The sequence below is a fragment of the Euleptes europaea genome, chromosome 9 (assembly GCF_029931775.1).
Source record: "Euleptes europaea isolate rEulEur1 chromosome 9, rEulEur1.hap1, whole genome shotgun sequence".
NCBI classification, from domain to species: domain Eukaryota; kingdom Metazoa; phylum Chordata; class Lepidosauria; order Squamata; family Sphaerodactylidae; genus Euleptes; species Euleptes europaea.
The window spans coordinates 13209587-13221772 of record NC_079320.1 but is presented as its reverse complement, the minus strand read 5'-3'; the positions used below and the strand labels follow the sequence as shown (position 1 = coordinate 13221772).

General features: G+C 42.9%; 1 protein-coding gene across 1 annotated transcript in view; it reads left to right on the top strand.

Moving 5' to 3' along the window:
* The window catches only part of HPSE (heparanase), a 31146-nt gene extending 24936 nt beyond the window's left edge, over positions 1-6210 (top strand). The window contains exons 10-12 of the mRNA XM_056855795.1: positions 1972-2090; positions 4201-4347; positions 6051-6210. Of these exons, the coding sequence (XP_056711773.1) occupies positions 1972-2090; positions 4201-4347; positions 6051-6210 (426 nt within the window). The remainder of the gene's footprint in view (positions 1-1971; positions 2091-4200; positions 4348-6050) is intronic.
* The last annotated feature ends 5976 nt before the right edge of the window (positions 6211-12186 follow it).

Below are 12186 nucleotides of genomic sequence, written 5' to 3'. Positions count from 1 at the left end.
GCTGTGGGGCCCCTGACGCTCCTCTGCCACCCTAGATGATTGCCCAGAGCTGCCTGGTAGGTGGGCCACCTCTGACTAGCTTAATCGCCGATCAGTGAGCTTTGCCAAGGTCCTTAAAGTGGACCTGGATCAAAGGAATGACTCAGCAGGAAGACGGCTTATCTGTTTCCCGGTGCTTCTGAAGCTGCGGCCATGAAACCCGAACAAGGAAATGGAAACCAAAAAAGAACAAGAAAGCTAGAAAATAAACAAGGTACAGTTTCACTCTCCAGGGTGTGGAGTACCATACTGGTCAGCAGCCCCTTTTTAAAATAGTTTTATGAGCGCTCTTGCGCATCCTTATTATAGCCGGAAAGGACTGAGTACAAAGATTAGAAAAAGGCTAAATAATAAATTCTCTTCTGTTCTTTTCCTTCTCCCTTAATCTCTGCTGTTTACCACAAATAGTACAAATAGTTATTGCTGCCGGTGTTATGTCATTATTGTAGGTGTATCTACTGCCGTGACAGTAAGGGTGCCTGGTTTTATTGTTGTATTTTGTGAAGTTGTTTACTGATTTTAGATTGTTTTAACAGGTTGTGAACCGCTCTGAGCCTGGCTTGGCCAGGAAAGGGCGGCCTAAAAATCAAATAAAATATTATTTGCATTGTTATTTTAAAGATCGCAAAATGGGATGGGTGTGCAGGGGGTGGGCAGGAATAGCATCACTTGTTGGCAATGGTTCACAGGCACTAGCCAATATGTGCTCATCCCATTCTGACAATCAGAGTTCTGAAACAATAGATGTGCTCGCTGGGAGAAACAGACTGCATTTCCCAGATCTTATAACATGTATTATTATTTTAAAATGATAAATTACATAGATTCAGTCAATCAGAAAACATGCCATATATTACTATTGTTTTCAACCAGAAAGTTCAGATCAACAGTAGAACCACTTGTCTAGTATTTTTGGTGTGTACCAACATTGTACAGATAGATAACATTATTCATATAATTCTTTTTTCGTCTTTTCTTCTCATGAGTATTGGACAGCTCAGTTTATTCACTGAGATAACACTCAAGGTTTTAGGGAGCCATGTATCAACCAACGGCAAGTCATTCACGCTTCCAGAATTTAGACACCGAAATAACATTTCTTGCTCGTAAGTGCTGGCAAAATATGACTTCCTCAGGAAATCGTTTCCCCCCTCCACCAGCATTCTCCTGGTTTCCAGCAACCATTTAATGAAACCCGTCCTCTCTGCTTTTGTTTATGTGGCATGCCATTTATCAATAGGGTAACTCTTTGCTCATCAGACATCAAGAGTTTGTTTTGTTTACGGCAGTGGTTCTTGGAGCATATTATAGAATCATAGAGTTGGAAGGGACCACCAGGGTCATCTAGTCCAACCCCCTGCACAATGCAGGAAACTCACAACTACCTCCCCCACACCCCCAGTGACCCCTACTCCATGCCCAGAAGATGGCCAAGATGCCCTCGCGCTCATCATCTGCCTAAGGTAATAGAATCAGCATTGCTGACAGATGGCCATCTAGCCTCTGCTTAAAAACCTCCAGGGAAGGAGCACTTACCACCTCCCAAGGAAAACTGCTCCACTGAGAAACCGCTCTAACTGATTCTTCCTAATGTCTAGACAGAAACTCTTTTGATTTAATTTCAACCCGTTGGTTCTGGTCCGACTTTCTGGGGCCATAGAAAACAACTCGGCACCCTCCTCTATATGACAGCCCTTCAAGTACTTGAAGATGGTTATCATATCCCCTCTCAGTCTTCTCCTCTTCAGACCCCTCACCATCTTTGTTGCCCTCCTCTGGACACATTATGTTTATGTATATTGTGTTTCATCATTGTGGCTTTGGTGCAGTCCCACATTGGGACTGTGTGTGCGCACAGGCCAGCCTGCACAGAAACGCAATCCAGTTTTCTTTGTCATGCACGTCTCTTTTTTTTTTAAAAATGCAATATAGGATTATTGGCTCTCTCTGCTGTACAAGAGACTGGTGGGCACGAAAGTCCTGGACGTCAGCCTGACGGGTGAAGACCACAGGAGGCTGCGAGTGTATCTTCACTGCACAAACGAGCACCAGTAAGCATTCAGCCCGTTGGGCATTGTTCTCAGTAAGAACACAGATGGCTGCATTGTGCGGGCTTGCTACCCGGAGCAGGGAAAGGCCGGGAGAAGGGCTCTTGCATTGCTGCAGCCTTATGAGCTCCGCAATCAATCTGGCACAGCATCGCAAGAAGGCTGGCAGGTGACACGTGTGGTATATGAGCAGCCCAGTGAAGGAGGAGCCATTAAATCAGTAGGGACTGAGGTTACACTTTGACCTTCTGCGATTGAAAGTTGGCACCGTAGGCGCAAAATGAGTTTGGAAATTTGCCTTTTTGCAAATTCCAGCCCCCACCAGGAGCCCGATAACTTTAGCTTATTGTGAATGATTGAACTGCTAATCAAACGTCCATCGTACGGGTATCGAATGACTGCCTAGGTTGGCGGTGTACCAGAAAAACCTTCTCCTGCCTTTTCGTTCAAAACCATATAATGCACATGGTGTGGAGTTGTTTTCTGTTGCCCCGGAAGGTTGGACCAGAACTAAAAGGTTGAATTTAAATCAAAAGAATTTTCAACTAAATGTTAGGAAGGACTTCCTGACAGTGAGAAGTGTTGGGCTCTCCTTCTTTGGAGGTTTTTAAGCAGAGACCCAATGGCCATTTGACAGCAATGCTGATTCTGTGAATTTAGGCAGATCATGAGAGGGAGGGCGCTTGGTTCTTGTGGCCCTTTCTTACAATGGCCGATTGCCATTTTAGGGTCAGGAAGGAATTTCCCCCCAAGCCAGATTGGCAAGGGATTGAATCAAAATAGAATCATAGAGTTGGAAGGGACCACCAGGGTCATCTAGTCCAACCCCCTGCACAATGCAGGATCCTGGAGGTTTTTTGCCTTCCTCTGGGCATAGAGCGGGGTCACTAGGGGAGTAGTTGTGAATTTCCTGCATTGCACAGGGGGTTGGACTAGATTACCCTTAAGGTCTCTTCCAGCTTCCATTTCCTGATACAGCTCTGTGGTGTGATGGAAATTGGCATTATATATGTACTGATAGATGATGTGCAGTTTTCCTGAAGTGTGGATAAGAAGAACATGCCATTGAGTTACAACAGACTCACAGTAACCCCATCCACAGGGCATTCCAGGCCAAAGATGAACAGAGGTGGTTGGCTATTGCCTTCCTCTGCATAGCAAGCAGGGGAAGGAGAGATCTGGGGGTTATTATTTTATTCTGTTTTTAACTGGAAATGTTTCCCCCACACACACTATTATTGCAAGTCACCTAGAACTACGAGGAAAGGCGGGGTAAAAATGTTTTAATAAATAAACAAACCATAGTCTTCCTTGGTGGTCTCCCATCCAAGTACTGACCATGGCCAATCTTCCCAAGCTCTGATGAACCCAAGCTAAGTGGGGCTATTCAGGCTGCTCTAAGTGGGAATGTGCTTGTGTTAAGTGCAGTGAAGTTTCTTCTGACTCATGGCGACTTTATGAATCAATATCCTCCAAAACGTCCTATCCTTAACAGCCTTGTTCAGATCTTGCAAAGTGATGGCTGTGGCTTCCTTTATAGAGTCGATCCATCTCTTGTTGGATCTTCCTCTTTTCTTGCTGCCTTCAACTTTTCCTAGCATGATTGTCTTTTCCAATGACTCTTGTCTTCTCATAATGTGACCAAAGTATGACAGCCTCAGTTGAGTCATTTTAGCTTCTAGGGTCAGTTCAGACTTGATTTGATCCAGAACCCATGGATTTTTTTGATTTTTTTTTTTGGGCAGTCCAGGGTATCCGTAACACTCTCCTCCAACACCACATTTCAAAGGAATCTATTTTCTTCCTGTCAGCTTTCTTCATTGTCCAGCTTTCACACCCATACATAGTAATAGGGAATACGAGGGCATGAATTAATCTAGTCTTGGTGGCCAGTGACACATCCTTACACTTCAAAATATTTTCTAGCTCCTTCATGGCTGCCCTTCCCAGTCTCAACCTCCTTCTGATTTCTTGGCTGCAGTCTCCCTTTTAGTTGATGATGGAGCCAAGGAATAGAAAGTTTTGAACGACTAAGTGGGAATAAACACCTATTTTTTGTAGGTTGCTTGCTAGATGTATTCATTCACAAGATGCTCATTTTTTCCCCTTGCAGTCCCAAATACAGAGACGGTGACGTCACCCTGTTTGCCTTAAACCTCTACAATAGCACAAAATACCTGCAGCTCCCCTCTTACCTCTCCAACCAGACGGTTGATGAATACCTATTACAGCCTTATGGAAAAGAAAACATCCTTTCCAGGTAAGCAAGCTAGCATTTCCTGACCTTCTAAACCAGGGGTCCCCAGCGTGGTGCTCATGGGTGCCATGGCGCCCACCAACACCTTTCCTGACACCTGCCAAGTGCTTTTAGAAAGTGGGTGGGGGCAGGTGGGGCTTTTCTCCAGCAAGGCTTCCGATTGGCTGTGCAGATTTTTTAAATTTTACTTTGGCATATGCTGTCACCACAGCACAAGGGTCTTCACCGTGTGACTGAAGGTAAGCTGTGGCATATAAAAACCAACTCTTCTTCCTCCTCCTCCTCCTCACATTAAAATTACTTTGTGTCTTGGCTGTTTGTAATTCTACATGATTCCGAATTGGGGCCCATAGGGAGGGGATGCATCCACCTTATTTCCTGTATATATGCCTTATGACAGCGTTGCATATCTCTTTGCCCTTTGTCAATTATAATTATACAGTTAAACTGACTTCAGTGGATTTAGAAGGGCATAACAGTTTAGTACTGCACTGTTAATTGCTTTTTTGAAAAACCCATAGCAATGCAGTGCATGGACCAATCTACCAATGTTCTCGATCCAATTATTTCTCTATCCACAGTTTTATTGCATGATAACATTTAAAAATTCAAAGAGCCGCTAAGCTCCCAGGCAAAGTGCCCTCTCACACTACTTGACCTTGGGTTTTTATAATTCCATAAAAAAAACTTGCTGTAAACTGATAATGTTCTCCCACTTCCCGTTGCTGATATGGTCACCGCTGTTATCTTTAGAGTGGATTTTTTTTTGTTCCATTTCCCAGGGAAATTACTTAGTTAAAGGCTATAAATTGTCCCTGTCAGTTCTTTGATGCAAGGAAGAATTCTCAGAAGTTGCAGCCTCTGGCTCTTGCTGAGTTTTATCTGACTAATCCCAAGTGTTTAGGGACTTCTGCTCAGTTTGAAAAACGATTGCAGAGAGGAAGGAAGCTGAAGGGTTTCCCAAGTATTGTACCATGACTTGGTGAAGCTGAATTTCTAGAATTGCAAGATGTCTAGAATTGCTTCTCCATTCTCCATTCTCCGCTCTTCCCTGTTTCTAGTCACTCTGTCCCCATGTGACCTGAAAGGGACAGCTCCCTGTTAGCATGTGCTTTCTGATTCTGTTTGATCAGGGCCACCTTTCTGACGACCATCTGGAATAGTAACCATGGTGAATGGACAGTGTCTGTCAAATTTTACCGTCCAGATTCAGCTTTCTGGAAACACCTGGATTATTTTCTGGCTTGATAGGAGCAATCAGCATAAAAAAGGAAGTGTGCGTTTTTTGTTTTTTACAAATGCAACTGACAGTCATTCTTCCTTCAGTAGGATTATAGTGTGAAGGTATAAGCCAACCTATTGGCCAGGACTCCTTTTGCATGATAAATTCCTCTTCTGCACAGACGATATTCAGATAAATAGCTAGAGAGAGGGTTAGAGACAATTTCAGCGTCATGCAAAGAATAGGGGATTCTGTGATTGCCTCTTTTACTCAGTTCTAATTGAATCTTTGAGGACATTGATTCATAGGGTCACCGTGAGTCGGAAACAACTTGATGGCGCTTAACACACACACACAATGGACTCTTGAAATGTATTTAAAATTTTATGTTCTGGAAATCAATTATATCTCAATATGTTTTATTGTACTGCGCTGGCAAACGTTCCAGACTAGAGTCTAAAACATTCATTGTTTTCCCTTGCAGGTCTGTTCAACTAAACGGTCACATCCTAAAAATGTTAGATGATGAAACGTTACCAACCCTCAGGGAGAAGCCGCTCAGCCCAGGAACCAGTCTTGGACTTCCAGCTTTTTCATACGGGTTTTTCGTAATCCGAAATGCCAAAGCGATGGCTTGCATTTAGCTGTTGGATGCACATTCCCAGAATCCCGTTGAAGGTTATGTTCTTGTAAGAATTTCTTCCAGGCAGTTCTGTCCCAAATTCACAGAAGCTTATCATGAGCCTAATAGTTTGGGTTCTGACTGAGGTTTGGTGTAGTGGTTAAGAGCGGTGAACTCTGATCTGGAGAACTGGGTTTGAGTCCCCACTCCTCCACATGAGCGGCAGAGGCTAATCTGGTGAACTAGATTTGTTCTCACTCCTCCACATGAAGCCAGCTGGGTGACCTCGGGCTAGTCACAGTTCTCTTACAGCTCTCTCAGCCCCACTTTCCTCACAGGGTGTCTGTTGTAGGGAGGAGAGGGGAAGGTGATTGTAAGCCAGTTTGATTCTTCCTTAAGTGGTAGAGAAAGTCGGCAGATAAAAACCAACTCTTCTTTTATCTCTCCAGTTTTTTACCAGTCCATTTGGTAGCACTTTTTTTATTGTCTCCCCCTCCTCATTGTCCACAGAGATCCCCATCATTTTCATCCAACCCCAGAGTTTTGTTGTAGTCTGAGTGTCAGACTAGGATCTGGGAGACCTGGGTTCAGATTCCTACTTCACAGGGTTGTTTTGAGGAGTACTTCTTGCTCACTTTCCAATTAGGAGAACCGGTGCTTCTTTGAACCTTCTGGGATTTCCCGGTGTTCTTTTCCCCAAATGCGGTTTCTTTTGCTACACTGGAGGTTGGCCAAGTCACGGTGCCTGGAGCTTTATATGTGTGGGGCGAAGGGGAGCCCTGAACAGTCCGGGGTCTCTGTGGGACCACTTGAACCTATATTAGCTTGTCTGTAGCTGAGGACCATTTGGGGTTGGCCTTCTTATGTTCTTATGTATTTTACTTTTTTAGAAAATATGCAATTTTAACAGCCTATTCCTAAACATCTATCTTGCCTAAGGGGATACAACCAGTCCTTAAACCTGTGCAGTGTCAAACAACTAAGTAGAAACACAGCCCTTGAGGAAAGAAAGGACTTTGATACGAGGTCACCAAATGCAATCCTACAGACTCCCACTACCCATTTTATCTTGCTTCGATGTTTGTATGTGACTTTTGATATTTGCATATTTGAAATAAACTAATTTATATCAATATCTCTGACTGTTCTGCTGGTTGGCTGTCATGTCAGTCTCTGTAGGACTTGGGTCTTTTTAAATCACTGAATCAGTAGTTTCATGTGAAAATGCAGAAGAGAGATATAAAAACCCTACAGCCTGATCACAGAGTTGCCATAAGTTGGAAGTTACTTAACAGCACTTAACACATACACGTACGTGTGTGTGTGTTTTACATTGCCTGATCTTAAGGGAATTTTCATACAAGATGTTAGAGGCTCCAATCCTGTGCACACTTACCTGGCAGTAAATCTCATTGAATTACAGTGCAATCTCATGCAGACTGATTTACCGTAGTTCACGGTGAAGTAACTCTAACATTGAAGATAAAATACCATTCTTTGATAATGGTATTTCTCTTTCACATGCCTTGGGTGGCAGGCCTTTCCTCATTTACAGAGCCCCCACCCCCACCCCCAATAAAATACCGATCAGAGACCAAACAAACCCAGGAACCAGAACCTCAAACAAACCCAGGTGCCAATTTCGACTCCATATGAACTCGGCAATAGTGTTACAAGTCATTCCATCTTGGGCTCATACATTTGTTCATCCTCCAGTGTGTCAACAGTTTGTTTCTGCTGTCTACACTGGACAAGTAGGTCAGTTCCTATGCAACAGAATAAATGGACACAAATCTGGCATTAAAAATTATCTTGGCCTCTGTGCCTTTTCTTTTGGCCTTCCAGGCAACAGGTTTTCCATTATGTGAAACTGGACTAAATGGGTCCCTGATCTGATCCAGAAGGGATTTTACGCTCTTAAGTCAGAAACCAGCAGGGAGAACTTTTAATCCAGGACAATCTAACACAGAACTGCTGAATTAGGATTCACCAAGAGATCCAGTAATACCTCTGCCCCAGGCTTGAACAAAGACTGGGATTTCCTCACTCACCATAGTTGCTAATAGCTCAACATGACCCACCATTTGCTGTTAATTAGTTTTGCATATGTTTCATACTATTTACATCTGATTTTATGTTAATCTTGTTTTGCCCAACTTCAGCATTTAGGAATGACCCTTGCTCACTCTGAAGGGACTAGTTTCACTTTATTTTCAAACTGTCCACTCTTTGTAACATCTTCTCACTCCGACCTGTTCCTTGTAACTTTAATGACTCTGAATTTATCAATAACATGAGCAAAGCTGACAGGTGCTTCGAGTGTCAGGTGTGAAAATGGTCTATGCCAGGGGCGTCAAACTCATTTGTTACAAGGGCTGGAGATGACATAAATGTCACTTGGTCAGGCTGGGCCATATGTATCATAAAATGTAATGCCAGGTACTGGAGATACAAACTTTGTAGAAGACTCAGGAAAAGTCAATTAATGATATTTTTACTTAAAATACAAACATGCTTAAAACCATAACACTCTTATTTTCTTTTATTTAAGAGTCTGATAATTGACACCTTGGGAGCGAGGGCGGGCTGCCTTGGCTGGCTCACGGGCTGGATAAGAGCTCTCAAAGGGCCGGATCCAGCCCCCAGGCCTTATGTTTGCCACCCCTGGCCTATACAGTAATTTCTGCAGGATCTGTTCACAATGTTTTCACTTTGCAAGCAGAAAATCCAGTCTGCAGTCTCGGTCCCTGGAGTGATTGAAGAGCCTTTATGCTGTTTCCTATGTCACCTCTTACACAATCACAGCTGGCTGGCATTAATGGCTAAATATGATGCATGCAAAACAGACAAAAATATTCCAGATACATCAAGTAACATACTGTTACCTAAGTAACGTTAGCTAAAGTACTGTGTTAGGTGTATTACAATAACAATGGCACCAGGATAAATAGAACCTGTACTCCACAAAAACTCGCATGAGTGTATTTTTTAGTCTATTGGTTTGTTTCTGCTACTGCTAACTAATAGAATATGATACACCCACAGCAAAAGCACAAGTTTAAGAAAAGCTCCCCTGCAAATAAACAAACGCCTTTATTGCGTAAAAAAGGTCACCTGGAAGACCTTGAATATTCACCATGTTGCACAAATAAAACAAACGATTGTGGAGGACTAGGGAAGTATAATATTCCAGAATGGTAATAAAAGTCTGGGAAGAACGTCCAGCAGCACCTTAAAGATTTCCAGATTATGACATTCACTTTCATTGACTGTAGTTCCTTCTAGCTGCAGCACACCCTCTGGTGGACAAATCTATACACAAATTTCTTCAGCTTTTCCCTTACCATAAGGTACATCCCCCCGACCCCACCCCAGGTTTGGGGCCCTGCACGTAGCCGGGCCAAAAGTGATCTTGAGTCCAACACATTTAGCTCCGGACTGGTTATGAAATGGAAACCGACTTTGGGCTGAGATATTGATGGACTTTCACTGCAGGGTAGCGGGAGCATAACCTCGTTGATCCCCTGAATCCCACAGCAGCCTTGATAGATTTGTGTTGCTGACATAACAATTAAGTAGGGTTGCCAACAACCTGGAAGGAAAAAATGCCAGGGCACAGCTTGAAACAATATAAACCTCAGTAAAACCATTTTTATTAAAAACCATTACAGAGATTAGGTTTTTTTCCGAAGGAGTGCACTATGAGCTGTGACACTTATACAGCTTTACCTTAAGAACTTTTTAATAGATGTTGGATAGCCCAGGCTAGCCTGATCTTGTCAGATTTTGGAAGCTAAGCAAGGTTGGCCCTAGCTAGTATTCAGATGGGAGAATGCCAAAGAATACCAGGGGCAGGCAATGGCAAGCCACCTCTTAATGTCTTTTGCCTTGAAAACTGTAAGAGGTCACTATGACTTGACAGCACTTTCCACCACCTAGTTAAAATATTTTGGCTAACAATAAATATGTTTAAACAAACAAATGAATATGCTATTTTTCAGTGTGCTGTCTCTTGGATTAATGCTGCTCTTCTTTATAATAACTTAGGGCATTGTACTATTGTTATTCTTGAAGCATTATTTCTGCATTTTCTTTAGGTGTGTGTGTGGGTAGGTGTGTTTTTACCTGTTTAATAACATTTAGGGAAGTAACCTTCACTTTGGCTCCAGCATCTTTACATAAAGAAAGGCACAAAGGCATCCACTGCAAACAACAACACACCATTACTCCTATTACAGTTAGCAGCATTATTCCCATAAAAAGCTGTTTTTCCACCCCAGATCAGGAACCAATTGATCCTCTATGGTTTTTATTTAGATCATGAAACTTGACCTGGCGTTGTTGTTGTCCAACTATTTCATAAAAAACCTCCTTCCTTAGCCAGTAAGTAAATAATCCAATGCCAGGTGATGTTGTATGATCTGTTGATTAACTTCTAAAAATTTTAATTGTATTTCCTTTACAACAGCTCCTGTAGCATAGATAGTATCCTCTAACCTAAGAGGCTCTTTTCAATGTTTCCAGTTCCACAATCCCCCTTTGTAGCACACAGCAAAATACACAGAGAAAAGCAGATCAGCAACAATTCCTAGACGTAGAATTACAGGAACTAAATTGTGCAGCCAGGAAAACCTGTTCTCTTTAAATCTCAGGATCCCACTTACTTTCACCACTTGGTTAATTCACAACAACGAAGAGATGTTATGCTTTCAAGGTTTAACATCTTACCCTCAGCTGTACTTTTTGGAAGGTTTCAGAAAATCCCCATATTCTAAAAGATTCTGTCCATGCAGTATGAGCACTGTTGAATCACTACGATTGTTTTGTATTGTCCTTTCTACATTGCTATCCAAACTAAATTTCTTAAGTCACTCTTAGATGAGTGGAACGGAGTTTCGGACAACTTTAAAGTTCTTTTTTCCCCCTCTCTAGACAAAACTACAATATAATGGATAGGGTAGCAAAATTTCTACAACTAGCAATGATGCTTCAAGAATCTAAATTCTGATCCTATCTGGTCCTAGCTTTTATTCTCCTTGTCTTTTAACCCCTGAGTTAAATGCATACATGCCAATAAAGGTGCTAGAGGTGTTGTTGTGATCAGCAACAATAACAACATATGTATGGTGCGAGTGTCAGTGGTTTTAACTATGTTCCATAGTAAGTCCCTACTTTTCAGTAGCTGCCCTCAGCATTTTTGCAATGGGGGGCAATGGGGGTGACTTTTGGAGAAAAAAAAACACGTTAGTATTTAATGGAAGTCTATTGTAAATTCCGGAAATTTCCAGGCTCCACCTGGAAGTTGGCAACCTAACCAGTGCATGGTCATATACACTACATAAAGCACACGTGGAGGAGGAGGAGACAAGCTGGACTGATACAGCTTTGAACGCAGACTAGAAACCGTCCCTTATATATAACTGACTGGCGTGTCGGCTAACGGCTGCACTTCGGGGAGGGGCCGTGGCTCAGTGGTAGAGCATCTGCTTGGCATGCAGAAGGTCCCAGGTTCAATCCCCAGTGTCTCCAGTTAAAGGGACTAGGTAAGTAGGTGATGTGAAAGGCCTCTCTCTGCCTGAGACCCTGGAGAGCCGCTGCCGGTCTGAGTAGACAATACTGACTTGGACGGACCCAGGGTCTGGTTCAGTATAAGGCAGCTTCATGTGTTTCTGTCGCTACTGTAGCAGCAAACCGGGGTCTGTGGGGGGGAAAAGAGACCTGAGACCGTTATCAAGAAAAAACAGTTTTATTCCAGCTGGTCACCCAGTGGCTTTAGCAAGCAAAATTAACTGGGGCCCGATTATACTGGGGCGCACACTTTTAACCAAAATCGATGCCTTGAGAGGACGGGGCCAACATTCCACGCCTATCAGGTTGTTTAACATTGTCTGGACCCTCTAAAACTCCGGCAGTTTATTCCAGTTTGCGATATCATACAGCGTTCACCATGACTTTACCTGACATTTCACCTAGTAGCATACACACAGAGCTAGCTAGC